Source organism: Rhea americana, unplaced genomic scaffold (assembly GCF_003343005.1).
Source record: "Rhea americana isolate MKP2758 unplaced genomic scaffold, rheAme1 scaffold_178, whole genome shotgun sequence".
Classification (NCBI taxonomy): Eukaryota; Metazoa; Chordata; class Aves; order Rheiformes; family Rheidae; genus Rhea; species Rhea americana.
Window position 1 is genome coordinate 815,535 of NW_028185905.1, and position 16,087 is coordinate 831,621.

The 16,087-nt window shown below is 48.5% G+C and overlaps 1 protein-coding gene across 2 annotated transcripts in view; it reads left to right on the top strand.

The window, feature by feature from the left end:
- ADAMTS7 (ADAM metallopeptidase with thrombospondin type 1 motif 7) overlaps positions 1-16,087 on the top strand; it is a 77,594-nt gene that overhangs the window by 27,958 nt on the left and 33,549 nt on the right. For both annotated transcript variants that reach the window (XM_085301520.1, XM_085301522.1), the window contains exons 12-16: positions 3,245-3,414; positions 3,788-3,921; positions 7,555-7,675; positions 9,184-9,428; positions 14,230-14,371. In XM_085301520.1, the coding sequence (XP_085157646.1) occupies positions 3,245-3,414; positions 3,788-3,921; positions 7,555-7,675; positions 9,184-9,428; positions 14,230-14,371 (812 nt within the window). The remainder of the gene's footprint in view (positions 1-3,244; positions 3,415-3,787; positions 3,922-7,554; positions 7,676-9,183; positions 9,429-14,229; positions 14,372-16,087) is intronic.

The window sequence follows — 16,087 nt, forward strand, 5'->3', positions numbered from 1 at the left end:
AAATCTGAATCCCATTGGCTTATAAACAGATAGTTACTGTGAGACCAGCTCTGCTGTACTATTGGACATGTCAGCATTTTTACAGTAGAGCAGCACCTATAACTAATCACAGAAGAAGRACAGAATCAAGTCCAGTGAGTTCAGATTAGATGTATTACAAAGTTTAACCTTCCTCTCAATTAGTAAAAATGTGCGGTTGTGTCTAGCTTCTTCTTGGTGCCTGTGACATGCACGAACGACAGACCTTTTGGCTTCCCAGGGTGCAGATGTTGTTCACGATCCCTTTCCTCAGACAGGCTGGCCAAGTGCAGAGCCCGTGGCAGAAAACACAGGCAGAAAACATGGCCCCTGTGATGGGGCAAGGGAAACTGTAAGACTGGAGAAGTGTCAGGAAAGCACTGGCAAGGTCTCTCCACTGGCAAAAGTCTCTCCAGTGCTACCCTAGCACAGTGACATCTTGCTCAAGAGCAGAATTAAGTATTGTAGCCACAAACTGGTTTTAGCACGTAAGGGTTTCAAACCCCAAAGCCCTCCCCAGAGAGATGCTGTTGCAGACGTGAACAAAAGCAGCCTGGTTAGTTACACAGTTGCTGTAATGATGTAATTTTAGACACAGCTGTCCCCGAGTGCCTCYGTCCCTGTCACAGGACATTAGATTTGGGGAGGGAAGTGTGGGGGACTTGCCACAGCCTGGCTCCCAGTTCAGCAGTTGCAGATTTGCCACTTGTTTTGCCAGGAGTAGGAGCAAAGCAGAGTCAGAACGCCGTCCTTGGGAGACATGGAGAGCAGCTTTTCTAAACCAGCCACAAAACGGGCAGCTGCCTAATGTTGCGAGTAGGAGCACGAGCACAAGCAGGCACTGCTCTGAGAAGGTGAATACCTGCTGACACTGATATAACAAGAGAGCAGGGTTTGTGTTTGTGGCTTTCAGTTATTCACTTGGAAACACAATTCTTGAAAAAAAGAGAGTATCTGTTAAAGTGTTTCAAGCAGTGGGATCATTTTCAGGTAAATGTGTGGGAAGCTGGGGAGAGTTATGGTTACGTCAATCTGTGCTGTCAGCCAAAGCAATCTCATCAGCTCATAACAGCCAGGATGGTTTAAAACAGATGTTTTAATTCCCTGAGGAATGGAGGCAGCCAGTTTTACCTCCTTGAGGAATGGCGATTGCCCGTCTGTTATGGGTGTGCGGAGCTGAGGTCGGTGTCCCTAAGGAGGTAACAACGCCTGACTGCAATTACAGGAGGTAGGAAGGCTTCAGGCATGAATGTTGCCAGTGACACTTAACTTTAATAACCGCTTTTATAGCATCATAAATGAGGGCTATAAAATTTGCCATATTTGCAACATCAAGGAGGGACCATCAAGAGGGACAACGCTCAAAATACAGCTATGAATGTGTAGAATCTTCGTAGAGTGCTTGTGAGAATGATTGATTCACTTGTCCCTTTTTTGATGTGTTTGATCCTTTCATGAAGCAAATAGATGCACTGATTAAAACAAACCCACCCCTCTTCCCTGCAACATTACAGCCTGGCCATTGCAATGTTGTGCTGATGTCTGAGAACAAGAAAGCAAACCTGATCAGAAACAATTGTGGACTGGATTAGGCAGCTCATTGCACGAAGGAAGTGAAATGTAAACAACAAACAGCAGCCAGAGGGAAGTCAGCAGCACTTTAAAGGCTCTGTCACTTTCCATAAGCTAGGGAGCTGATACCTCAACATTTTTATTTTAAATAGCATTTCATATGTGCATTCTGTCAATAGTCTGTACATATTCCTACAAGATTACTCTATCCAAATTCATTTGAAGTAGCTGTCTTTGTCTTTTGCCTCTTCTACTGAAGACTAGCATGTTTCTTGAGCTATTTATTGCATGCTAAACAAAAGGGTAAGAAAAATAAAACAGCACGCTATTTTTACTTTAAATTCATTGTTGTAGCTGCATATTGTTTTAATATGCTTAATCAGGACTATCRGTAGTGAGACAAGCCCCACAGCTTTTAGATCTTAATCTTAAGTCACTAACACTGGTGGAAGCCTGTCTGGTCCCTGTTTCTGGATCAGGCCCTTGTGCCTTTCCTCCTGGGGTTCTCCACAGCATTCAGAAGGTGTGCACCTGAGTTTCAGTTAATTCACATGTGTTCAGGCCCCAGATGTGATGTTATAGTCTGATTTCTTCTAGGGAAAAAATGGACCACATTCTGCACTTTGACGGTAAGTGCACAGGTAACAGCACACAGAGCTTGGCTCAGATGTTACTTACATGGATGGGCCAAGCAAAGCTGGTCGTTGCACAGCCTAGGGGTACTCAGAGCTTCTCCTTCTGCAACAGCCCATTTGTGAGCTGGCTGGGACAGCTACTCCTCCAGCTGTGGTTCACTCTGTGCAGCCTGAACTGAGCTGAAGGGGAGGTGAGCCAGAGCGAGCTCTCCTCTATATTCACACCTGCTAAGAAACAGGCACTGATGGGGCCTCAAGCTTCCTTCTCCAGGCAGGTCAAATTTGGGAAGGTTGCTTCTGAATGCGGCAATTGTTTAATCCAGCCTGGAGGCAGGGAGGGAGAAACCACACTGGAAAGGAGCTTAGTTATTTTTCAATTGAAGTTCAGCTTGTTTCTGCTCAGAGCTCCGTGAGCTTTGTTACCAGAGACTGCTGAAGAAAAGCAACGGACTTTGTCCAAAGGAGCAGAGTCCTCTCCCTGGACAACAAACCATGTTTCCCTTTTGATGGGAGCATGGCAACATCTCAGCAAGAGAGCTGTGTCTTTCAGTGCAGAAATTCACCTTTACAGCCTTCACTTAGCAAAAGCGATGTTTGACCCGCACTGTTAGTAAAACATGAGAAGGTCACATTCTMATCCTGCATGGTCCTATGGCACAGTCTGACAACTCCACTATCAGCAAGGGTGTTAATTTAGAATGGAGTTATAGAAACAAGATGTGGGGCATGCTTTCTTGTCATTTCAGAGGCTTGCTTTGTGGATTTGGGGTTATTCTAGAATGCTTTTTTGTTTTGTATATAACTTTCTTATGAGAAARTCACAGTAGATTGGTCTATATAAACTGTGAGCAAGTTCCCCATTGACTTCAGGTGGAATCATGTTTGACYGAGCCTAAGGAACTCAAACATTAACAGCAGGTCCAAGAAACCCCTGAAAAAATAGCTCTTCTTTATCTGCAAAAGAGTTTTATTCTCAAGTGCAGTATGTGTTTGTCTTTTTTTTTCCCTTCTGTTAATAGGCCAAAGTATGGGGGTAGATACTGCCTTGGAGAACGAAAGCGGTTCCGAATTTGCAACATTAAACCATGTCCCCGCAACAAGCCATCCTTCCGCCAGATCCAGTGCAGCCAGTTTAATCCGATGCTCTATAAAGGAAAACTATACAAGTGGACGCCAGTGCCAAACAACAGTGAGTCCAAGATAAAACCTGCTGCAAAGTTTCAATATGCAGTGCCAATTAAAAATCTTAAATAGATTTTTGCTAATGATTTATTTTTGTTGTTCATGTCTGGAATCTGTACTGACCACCTGTAAAGGATTTGCCTTTCTTTTCCACTACTCTTCTGGAGTATTTATACTGTATTTTAAATTAAGAGTTTGTGGCAGGGTTTGTAGGATTAATATATGTTTTCAGAGATGGTTATTTAGAGTGAAGGTGATTCCTGTCGGACTGAATCCAGGGACTGTGACAGGGCAGCACTGCTGGAGAAAACGGGAGACAGAAGAAAGTGTGCAGATCCCCTGGCTTGTCAGGTTTATTTACTATCTGTTTGCTTCCTCAGTTAATCCATGTGAGCTGCACTGCCGGCCAGAAGATGAGTACTTTGCAGAAAAGCTGCGGGATGCTGTCATCGATGGGACCCCATGTTATGAAATGAATACAAGCCGGGACATGTGCATCAATGGAATCTGTAAGGTATGCCTTGAGTCCAGCCACTCCTGGTGCCCAGGCAGGGAGCCCAGGCATGGCAGAGCCATGTTTAGCCGAAGAGCAGTCCTGTAACATGGGAAGTGCAGGTAGATGTGCTCTATCCATTTCTTAGGCAGACAGTGTCCCCTTTTTGCATTCACCAAGAGGCTGAGTTCACTCGTTTTGTAATTCACCCTTATGTGAGCACTCAGAAAGACCCTGAGGTGTTTGTGCCTGTGACTKTGCCCAGAAACTTGTTAAACAGAAACCATCCCCAAACTATTCTAAAGAAGGTGCTTGTTAGCTGCATTCACTGTGTTTGAGGAGAGGATGGTTGCAGGGACTCTGCCTGCTGTTCTCCAAGCAAACATTAACTGACAAATTTTGTTACTATTTTTCTGTATGGAAATGAGAGTGACCTTTCCTTACTCAAATGAGATTGCCTGAGATATAAAATATAGTGGTATTTAAGTCTGTTTTGGTTCCAGGGAAATAGAATACAAAAATAAGAAAATAGGGAGGAATGATTTATTTCAGAATAGTCAGAGAGATAGAAAGGAAATGTTGCACAGTTGCCATGGGCTCTCACACAGCTCATACTGGCTGATGTTGGCCTGAGCTGCTCCTGGAGGCCTTCGCCGTGGAAATTTCTCACCCTGCCTTGGCAGCTGCTGCCAGCGCTGACCCGCCTCTGGGGACAGCTGGGYCTGTGGGATTTTGTCTTCCTTCGGGATTGTTGTTCCTGAGAAGCTGACAGCTCTGCATAACCTGGGAGCTGCACACTCAGCCAGGGGCAGGGAATAGCCTGTCTACTTTCCTGGGCACTGAGAGGCCTTCAGCTGGAGCGCTGTGTGTGATTTGGGTGCTGCACTTCAAAAGAGTTGTGGCGGACTGGAGAGGTTTCAGAGGAGAAAAGGCACAACAGTGAGCAAAGGACTAGAGAAAACACTTATGAGCAAGAATTAGAAAAACTGCACATTTTGAATAAAGAATGCTGAGGGGAGACACAGTGAGTCTTCAAATATGCCAAAGGTTGCTGTGAAGAGTGAGACTGTTCTCTGTGTCTACTGGGAATAAGACGAAGTAGGGTGAATTTACATTGCAGCGGGGAAGGTTTAATGTAGAGGTAAGAAATGCTTCTGCATGTGCAGACAGCAAAACACTGAAACTTCCTTCCTTGGGGTTTTAGGCAGTAGCAGATAAGCATCTGTCCAGACCAGTGTTTGGCAGGGCTGATCCTGCCCTGGGGCATGGGCTAGTTCTCACTTTTTAGCCCTATTTCCTTTGAGTCTGGAAAATGGTAAGAATTGCACCCTCATTCAGTGAGTCAGGTCTGCTGTAATCTTGAATAAAAATGAACTCTGAAAGACTTCTCAGAAAAATACTAGTCACAGTCATAACTTCTTCAAGACTGAAACCCATGTCTCTGTGGGTGGACAGGCACATTTATGTCTGCTCTTTGCAGAGAAGTGTGCTCTCCTGGGGGGACTCATTGTCCCTGGGGGAGCCTCTTTCTTTACAGCTGCAGGACTTGCACCTCCTGCAGCCCTCAGGCCACCATCCTGGCTGCACACCTCACCAGAGCCCATTTCCCACTCTGCCCTGATGCTGGGGGTGACAGAAGTGACACTTTTATTCCTTGTCTTTCAGCTTGCAGCTCTGAGCAGTGGCTCGTGGGCAGAACAAGGATATGCCTTAGAAACCCTTCAACTAAAACTCTTAGCACGAGGGTTTCTGCTGCTGTGACCACAGCATGCTCCTGCAGCATGCTGCCAAGAAGTCTCTGTTTCTCAGACTTCTTTGACCTCCAGATCTTTCCAAACAGTATAACTAATAGAAACAAGCTCCACCAACTATTACTAAGAGATAGGATCCCACATGGCTGCAGGAGGCTCGTGCTGCTGTGGAGCTGCCATGGGACAGGCAGCCTGCCCAGTGCTGCTACAGCTGTGCTGCCAGGGATGCAGATGCCTCTCCATGTCCTGCAGCAGGTGAATTTCCAGCCRTGCCTGCCTGCAGTTTGGGGCTGCAAAATCGAGCCTGGAAAAAGTTACTGCTCTTTGCTTTGCCTATGAGTCAAATGAATGTTAAGAAATTGGGCAAGTCTGCAGCTCTAAATAGCCTGTGTTGATGCTGGCTGGAAAGCCACCTGCTTCTGTTTTAGAAGTAAACTCCACCCACAGCACYTAGAGGAGGGAAATGTATAGCAAAGTAACATCCCTGGGGCTAAAGGCAAAGCAAAAGGCAAGTCCTTATCTCCCTGCTATGGCTTGCCAGCAGCTCTGTAGCAGTCATGAGGTTGATCTCCAGCACATGTTTGAATGTGCTGATGTCTCAGGGGCTGCCCATGGGAGAGCGCAATGAAGAGACTCAGGGGAGGAAGCAGGGACCTGCTGATGTGGGTCTGCACTGGCTGTGGGAAGAAGAGATTGCTGAGCAACAGCAGTGCTCACAGACTTTCCCAGAGCTCTGGGCGCTGCTGAGGGCCTTCATTCTCCATGCAGCACAAAGAGCAGCAGGGAACATACTCAATAAGCAAATTTCCTTGCAATCTTCTGTATAAAAAACATCCGTGGAAACTAATTCCTCTTCCTGACTGTCACCAGTAGCACCAGTCACAGCCCCAGTGGCAATTGCTCTGCACAGCAGGAGACTTTGAGAAGGTCCCATTTCCTCCTTTAATAGGATTTAAATTACTTCAAAGGCTGCAGCTCACAKATGTGCAGGCACTGGCTTGAGGGAGAGCTCAAGGGTCATGATTTTTACTTGGCACATACAAAAGAGTGAGACTCGGCAGCTCTCTGCAAATGTCAATATATTTAGTCAGAGCTAACTGCACATAGAAAATTCTGAGTGAATGTAAGCCTGCTGCTGACATTGACATCAACATTAAACCTGGCTCACTACAGGCTATTGCAGTAGCAAAAATAGTGCTCCTTCCCTAATATGTGTGCGAAAGTGGCTCCATGGATATTTCCTCTTGGAGCTAAGACTAAAGGCTCCGCGTTGGCACAGAAACTGGAAAGACTCTTGGGATATTATACTTCGGCTTTTATTGTGCAAAATCAAATGGATTCCATCCCTCTGTGAAGGTCAAGGGATTTGGCAGCTACCTGGATAGGAGGTGTGGAGAATTTTTGCAGAATACAAAAATATTCTCTGGAAGTGTTTTAAAACAGAACTAGTAGGGCCCAAACCCAAGAGGCTTTCCTGGCTAGGCACAACATTTAGCTCACATCATCAGGCTCTGCTATCCAGGGAATTCGAGACTGCAGAGCAAAATAGGAAAAGGTAAAAACAAGATGTGGATCTTGCTTTTCATAGAAGCATGAATAGAATGGAAAGATTGCCAGCATATATTAAAGAGTCAGAAACAAGTATATCCTACTTAGATATGTTACAGCCCCTTCTCAGGAAGGACTGCAGCTTATATGAGTATCTCTTCAGTCCATGATCATTATTTCCCCCATTAAGGATGAACATTTTCCCATCAAAGCTAGTTCTCATCATTGTTGCTATTTCCTGTGTTTGACTGTTGGTCCCATAGTAAAACTCCTGAGTGGTCAGAGCCAGCTCAGGTTGGGTCCTCCTGCTGTGGGGCCCTGCATTGACAGGCTGGTCCTGGGGTTTGTATTTCAGAACGTGGGCTGTGACTACGAGATCGACTCCAATGCGRTCGAGGACCGGTGTGGCGTGTGTCACGGCAACGGTTCCACCTGCCAGACTGTGAAGAAGATGTTCGAGGACAGCGAGGGGCTRGGTAAGGCTGTGTGGCTCAGTCCTCTCTGCACTGGCTCCTGTGGGTGGTCGTGTTCCTTGTCCAGCAGGGGCAATGCGATGGGTGCCAGGGTAAAACCCAGCCCCTACCCCAAGGATAAAGGGGCAGGACACAAGAGGTAGGGCAGTGATGAGATGGAGTAAAGCTGCTTTGGTAGGCAGACGGGTCAGATCGTGCACACAGGAGGCTCATGCCACTATTGCAGAAGGCCTGGGACTGCTGAGGCAGGAATCCTCTGCCTTGGGAATCCCATGCATTAAATCTGGTCCAGTTGACCGGAGGAGCCATGGGAGCAGCGGCATGTTCAGAYAGACCCTGCCGGTGACCACGGCTTTCGTAGCCATTCCCTGGAGCGAGCAGCCTGCYTACTCAGCTGGTGAGCCAGCAGGACAAGCTCTTGCATACGTGATGTGAGGGCAGGATCTGCACAGAGATGGCATCGCCGGTCCTCAGGCTTAGCCTTCCCCTCCTATGCAATAGGAGTGGCCAGTGTCTCAGATGGATACTCTGGGGCTTAAYTCAAGGAGTTTTATGCAGTGATACAGACAGAAACTATACTCCATTAAGAAAGAAAATAAAGTAGCATGCCCAGGACTGATAGCAGTTGCCTAAGCCCCCTCGTAACCAAACACATCAGTGCAAACCAGTCAGGTGAACAAAATGGAGTTTGAGCAAAAACAAAGATCACAGCTGTTTGAGAGGGGGGGAAGAGTGGATTGTTGTTTTAAATGATTTCCTTAAAACAAACACCCATGGTCTATAGAGCTTCTTTTTCCCTTTATCAGCAGTGCAGGGTGACAGAGAGGTTGGTTTGCAAACAAAACCCCTTTGGTTACATTGCTGCAGAAATTTCCATGTGAGAGWGTGGAAGCAACATATAGAGAAGCAAATTGCTTAGCAAGTGCTATTGTTCCTGAGAGCTATGGATGGCACATTCAGGAAACTGAGGGAGATATGCTTTCCTTTCAGTTTTACTTATTTGATTTGCACTCAGAAGTAAAAGCCAGGCTCACTGGTACTGTTCATTTGGAGTCTTTTTTAAATCCAAACCTGTTTATTTTGCTTAGATAAGATTTGAGCAGTAGCACAGGGAGGTGTGGAGTTGATTATCTTTCCACTTCTTGCTCCTCAGAAGAAAAATTTCCATTTACTGAAAACAAATCTGTGCAGGCTGGAGCCATCTCGAAAAGGTTTAAGAGGATTTGGAGATTGAAAAGGGCATAGTGAAAGTATAGTAAATGCCTTGCCAGTGCTTGTGTGAGAAGTGCTTCATGCTCTGGTGGGCTTTCCCAGCAGAGAACGTAACTAAATTCAGTGCAAAATAGTGTTTGTTGCCCACTGGAGAGGAAAGGCAGTTTTGTTAGAGCCCACCACACAGTCGCAAAGATRCAGCGATTGATCTGATGTTGGCAACTCAACCTGGAGGGTGGATTGTGCCTGGCACAGTATTCCTTGATTGGCCTGATACTAATGTTCAGCTATGTTCCTAGGGTATGTTGATATTGGGATTATACCAGCTGGAGCCCGAGAGATTAGGATTGAAGAAGTTGCAGAAGCTGGAAATTTTCTGGCCCTGCGGAGCGAAGACCCAGAGAAGTATTTCCTGAATGGTGGCTGGACCATCCAGTGGAACGGGGATTACAGAGTGGCTGGGACCACCTTTACCTATGCAAGGACAGGAAACTGGGAGAACCTCACATCGCCAGGGCCCACTGTGGAGCCCGTGTGGATCCAGGTATTGTCTGGGCKCTTGTTGGTCATGGTCAGGGTACATGGCAGGGCTGTGTTCGGGCGGTCCATTATGGCACTTAAAATGGGCATTATTTAGTCCATTGGCACAATGACACTCAAAAAAGCAGAAGTGACTCACCTGCTTCCAAGGGCAAATGCCTCCATCCCAAGCTCGAGGATGAGGGATGGGGCCAGTAGCACAGGGATGTCTATGCCAGGAGCAGCCTGACCGCTAGTCTGCTGAGGAGCACAGCACCACCTCCGCCAAGGGACCGGCCAGCTGCCCAGAGCAGACTGTGCTGTGCCCGCCTCTGGTCATGCAGTGACTCTCTCTGGGAGCAAACATGATCTGCAGCCAAAAAGATACTGCTGGCCTGCRGTGCCTGTTTCAAAATTAGTGGGTGGATCTGGCCCACGTTCTTTCCAGCTGAAGCTAGTCCAGTCTGCAGCATTCCTCAAAATATTTACATAGGAGAGAGAATATGAAAAGAAATAGCCTGCTTCCTGAGGTCATTTCTATATCTTATCAGGAGTAGGGGAAGAGATCACAATGTTTCTAGCAGGGCCAACAAGCCTGCCAGTTAAAGTGGGTTTTGGGAGCAGCCCTGTGGCTGCGTCCCCTCACCGAGGTGTGGACAGTGAGGAGTTACGGGGCTGCTGCATCGYGGTGCCATGCATCGCCGCAGGAAGGTGGCCTGCCGTCGTCCCCCTGCGATGCGGTGCACTCCTCAGCGGCACCTTGCCAACCTCTGCGCTGCCTCAGGTCTTGGCAAGAAGCGTGGCCCTTTGCCGTAAGGGGTGAATCACCCTCGGCTCCCATTCCTTGCTGGGTACGCAAGCAAGTCTGAAACACAGGTGATGCTGTCAAGGGCATTACAGGTCAGGCTCCGCTTCATAACAAAAACACTTGGGGCAGAATTTTAAAATCCTAGGGATAATTTGACATTGCCTGAAACAAACAAAGAAGAAATTTCAGTTTTACCCTTTTTTCCGTATGGGAATTTCCATTAAGCTGCTTCTCCCTCTAGATGAGGCCATTATTTTCATCAGACCCTGAGGCTTTAACGAGGCTTGCATCTGTCTTGGGAGTGACATTGCCTTTTGTTGGCCATTGGCAGTGGAGAGAAAACCTGGGACCTGTCTCTGTGCCTAAAGTGAAAAGCTGATTTTGGACAGGAGAGATTACAATTAACCACATAGTCCAAAAATGTAATATATTAAAAAATACCATTGCACAAATGTATTTTCAGGATGGTGGAAGTGAGGGGGTCTCCTGCTCCCTGACAGTGTTCACTTCAGAAGACCTCCCTGAGTAGAGCAGACTGTCATGGGAGCAGACTGAGCAGTTAATGAATTTCAGAGTTTATTCATTTTTAGAGTGAACTGTTTACTCTAACGATCCCAATACCTCCGGGTCGGCAAGAGAGTCTTTGTGTTTTCCGACATAATGAGAATGGGTATTAGTTTCCCTGCAGCTGGTAAGTTACTCATGGTTTCTAAAAGGAAAGTTACTTTCCCAAGTATCCAAGGCTTCCCAGTGAGTAGCCCAGGCAGTCCAAACTCATTTCTGTTGTCCTTCATCCCCAGGAAGCCTTTTCTCAGATTCATGTCTGGTGTGTCACTCTTCATCAGAGCCCTACTTGAATCTCACTAAACCCCTTCTGAATTGCAGTAGCAGGAGTTCTGGTGCTGATCTGAAAATTGCCCTATTTCGCAAACAAATCCTACTCTATTAATTTTCACCTTATTTCCATGGAAAACAGTTGCCAGGGGSATTATTTTTCAGCATGGCTTATATTTTAATGAGCTTTGCACAGCTTTGCAGGGGTTATAAATATCTGTGCAGAGGCCAGCTGAGAGGTAACAAGGCACCATGACTTAAGGGCAGCTATTCCCATGCAGATTTCCAGGAAGCCATTTTCTGCTGCTGTTGACATGCCTTTTGCCCCTAGAAACGACAACCAGGCTGAGTTAATAGTGAGGACTCTGCCGGTTAATGTAGAGCTTTTGAGAGCCAACATCCTCATGGCCATAAAGCCAGCTTTTCCCCAAGAGAAGCCCATGGGAACTGTTGCAGTGACTGTGGCACAGGCAAGACCAGACTGAAATTTCTTGTGGTACAAGATCTGGTCGTTTTTGACCACTGCAGTTACAAATCCAAACAATAAGTGTCTCAAAGGATTACACAGTCTGCAGTGTAAAAATATGTCTTTGAAATCAAACCAAACAGGACATATGAGTGAATTACACTTGGGCCCTAGAGGTTTGCTTGATGACTGTATTTTAACCTTGTTTTTTCCCTTTTAACTACCCCTTGATAAATGAAGAAGAGGATTGCCTCTCCTGGGTGTTTTGCCTTAATTAGTGCAACAGAAGAAGGAAATAAGAGAGTCCCTTAGTGAGCTGCAGCCTGGGCTCACTTATCTGGGGAGAGGAAAGAGGGAGCTTTTAGAAGTTTTGGGGGTTTGTAATTCTGCAGAGTCCAGATTTCCTAACTTAGTTTTGTTTGCATTTGCCTCCTCTGTGGAGTGCTCTGGTGAAGAGGGAATGACAGCGGTGGCTGACATAGATCTACCCTGGGATATGAAGCTTTTTTTTATGCCTGCCAAAAAAACTGCATCCCAATCACAGCTATGCTGGAGGGCAAAGGGAGTGCCCCATCTGGCATCCCTGAGCCAGGATACCCCTGTACTGAGCAAAGGGGAGGACAGTGGCTGTGCCACACGTCTTATGTCCTGGCTGTGGGCCAGGTCTGCGTGATTCAGCCATGCCTTGGCAGGAGACATTCTGGACCATGCACCACTCGGGTCCAGCATGGCAAAAAGCCTCTGCCATTAGGAATGAGCAGAGATATGGCCGTGCATCAGCCACAGGAGCAGCAGAGCTCCCCCTTGCTAGACTTAACCTGGTTTACTGCAACCTCCTGTAGTGTGTGAGGCTCAGCACCTGGGGTATGAGCATGTCGGAACTGCAGAAGGGCTGTGGCAGGGACAGGACAGGCGGCTGACAAGGTGGGTATGTCCCAGCAGACAGCCAGGAGCCGATCCCCATGCTGCTGTTTCTGCCCTGTAGTTAAAGCTCAGCATCTGAGCCCGACTGCGCTTTCACAAGCACCAGCCCTCTTTGCACAAGCTAGCCCTGGAGTCACACCTGACAAAGTCAAGCAGCCAGAAACTTTGCATTTYGCATTTGTGTCACAGAAATGGTTTTAGCAGACATTCAGGAAAAATGTGAGAGGAACCCTCAGTTCATCTTGCTCCAAGTGTTGCTTTCCCCTGTTAATGTGATCACTGGCGTGCATAACACCAGAAAATCTCTAGAAAGCTGTCTGGGATTTGTAACCTGATTAAAACCTTTTGACAAAAATGTTTCAATATTCATGAAGAGGTTTTGGAAAGATGCCSTCTCTCTTGCCAAAGCTCCAAGAACAACAAAGCTTTGGCAATAATGGGAGCACTTAGACTGAAAAAACAAGGCTAAACTCACAGGCTTTCGAGAGTGCTGATTGGTCCTGGAGATGCTTTGGACTGCATTTATATTAACTGCTGTAGAAGCTGCTTTGTTCATTTTGAAAACAGCAAGAATCACATTTCAAGTGGAGAGAAATTAATGAAATTCCTTCAAGTGTATTTCGCCAGCCAAATACTGCTTGRAGCTGGCTGCTTGTCAGTTATTTCCTATTTTCCTAAGCCGTTCTTAGACCACAACAGGTCAGAAGTTACTCTGGGAATGTCTTATTCCAGGACGTAGATGAAGCCCTGCTGTCACTGTGCACGGTGCAAGGGTGTGAGGCTGCAGGGCCAGATACAGCCTTGTTGCACTAGCCTGTTGCTACCTGACGCACACACTCAGCAACTTGGAGGTGCAGATCTGAACTAACGTGGCTCTAGAGCCGAGGCAGTTTGGACGTCCTGCCCCAACCTCTCCTGCGCCCCAGCTGCATGTGAGCRTGGGCCAAGCAGGCTGGGCTATCTGCTTGCGGCTCAGCAGACACTCTTGACCTCTGCTCTGCTCTGCAACTGTTTTGGTATCTGCTTAGTGAGGAGTTGTGTCTGCCCAGCGGAGTTTTTCATGTGTGTGCGCTCAGCACAGGAACCCCCAGGGAAAGCCCAGGGACTGCTGGAAAGCGACTGATGTGCTCTGAGGCCACTAGGTCTGTGAGTCCCYGAGTGAGTCACACTCTGGAAAGGGTGTGGGCCATCCGCGCTGCTTCAGAGTCAACCTTACCTGGGCTTCCCTAGCAAATCTTTCAGCAGCCTCATCTGAGCCTTCACCAGGAAGGACCCAYGGCACACTGAACCTTGAGAAGGTCCTTGGATGGGCCTGCATTTGGCGGTGAGACAGAACAGGATTATCAGGGCAGTCCTTCCAGACTGTGTCAAGGGAGACATGAAACCAAAGTCCTGGCAGTTACCAACGCTCTTACTGTTATTGTTTTGTTATTATCTTATTTTCACATAAACCTGATGAACTCAGCAGGGTCTGCTGGGGCAGTACCATTGCCTTTACACTGGTTTGGCCATCTGCTATTATTCACTCTTTGGCAGATGGATGCGTAGTACTGCTGGGGTAGCAGCCACAGCATTGCTGCCCTGCCAACAGAAAGTAAGAGGGGACAGGTGCTGCTCTCCTCCAGAGCTGGCCAGGGAATGACGTCCCTTATGGCCGCGCTGGGCAGGTTGTGCCGCATCAGTGCTCTGTTGTCTCCTGACTGACACAAAGTGCTGAGAAGCCCCTTGGCTGCAACAGCCAACCCTGATTTCTCTATACAAAACGTGTCTCTGATCGTCTGTGTCTCCCCACAGCTATTGTTTCAGGAAACGAACCCAGGCGTCCGCTACCAGTACACCATCCAAAGGGAGTCGGAGAGCGAGAACGAGATTCAGCAGGCGGAGTTCCTCTGGCGCTATGGCTCCTGGACAAAGTGCACTGCTACTTGCGGCACGGGTGAGTGTCCCCCCGCCCCGGCCAGCACACTGCCGCAGCCTGGGCTGTGACGCCTGCGAGTGCAATAGAGGAGTGGATGAGCCCCAGAGTATCCCTGTGACACAGGCATGTACAAAACTCCAGCGATGCAGCACATGCCATTGGAAATCGCTTTTTCATTTTTAGTCCCCTGATCTGTTYCTCATTCTAGAAGATGCAAATGCCAGTGGGACTGTGACAGGCAGGGATTTCCACCAGGGTACCAGGCAGGACTCCTGTGCTGGGGTGCAGCACCACCAGCCATGGCAGGCTTCTGAGACAGGCAGGCTGTGGCAAAATCAGCAAAATACGCTGTTAAGAAAGTGCTTATAGCCAGTGCCATGTTCTACATCACACCCTGAGACACATCAGAGCAGTCTGCTGGCATTTGCCTTAGAAATTCTTTTGTCTTTGGTTTCAGTAGGTTAAAAAGGAAAAAAGAAACATCTGCTGAGGTCATAAATATCCCGTAACCCCCCGCTGCACTCAGCAGCAGGGAGTCCACGCTTTATCAGCTCTTTCCTCTTGGCTTGGTGTCCTGTTACTGCGCCGGTTGCTCCTCAGCCTTCAGGTTGATTGAAACAAAAGAGCTTTAAAGAAACCAAACAAACATCAGATGGCTGCTCTCCAGCCTGGCTGACCCTCTGGCGGGAAGGGGACCATTTCAGGAATTTCTTGGAGAGCAAATTGGAGCCTGCCCCATGCRTCGCCCTGGCTGGGCTTATGCAGGGCAGCCCTGCCGGCACCACACRGCCACCACAGCAGGGGTTTCCTGCACTACCCATCACTGGGACCACGGGCCTCTGCGTCCCGTGGATACTTTCTTCTCCTCTTCCTCCCTTCTCCTCCCCATGCAGGGCTGGAAGCCGCTGGCTGGGCTGGTTCTCATGAAGCGCAGGGGATCGGGGGCAGCCTGGTGTGCTGACATGGGCTGCAGAGGTTTGTAACCGGCACCACAATGGAAAAAGCAGGGAGCAGCTTCTCTCCCAGCCTTGSTGCAGGATTTGGGAAACCGCCTTCTGCCCAAGGTGTCTGTCAAATGCACCCGCATTTGCTGATGTCCCTCAAGGAGGGCAGGAGTTAGAGAAGTCCAACCGATCTCCTCAAACCCTGAGGCACGTCCATGCCCTGAGCTGCTCTGAAGCTGAGAGAGGGTAATGCAGCAGCAGCGCGATGTCCCAGCGCGGGCCCTGGGTCTGGCTGAGCCAGGGCCAGGCAGTGAGAGACACCTGCCTCGGCGCCCTGGAAAGCCAGTGCTGGCTCCACCACGGGGTGGGCAGCAGCTGCAGCTGCCTCCATGTGTATGTCACCCGCTGCTCGAAAGGGCTCTGCAGAGCCATAGCAGGGAGAAGCCATCCGCATGGAGACGGGAAGCGAGGCAGSCCTGCCGCACCAGCCGGCTCCTCGCTGGCAGACGGTTCTTGCAGTTTGATCCCCAGAAATGTGTTCCTGTGTTTCTCACCCCATTCTGGAGCACGATAGCATGCTGYGTGCGTGCAGGCAGATGGGTGAACATCCCCGCTGGGCCCCCCGARGCAGGCGGTATGTTCAGCAGCTGGAGGTGCGCGTGGGGCTGCGGGTACAGCTGCCTGAGGAGGCTACAGGGCCGCCTGGTCGGCAGGATGAGGGCTRAACTTCGGGGTGTTCATTGGAGAAAAGGAGTGGGCAGTCCGGACAGCACCCGCATGGTGTCGCACC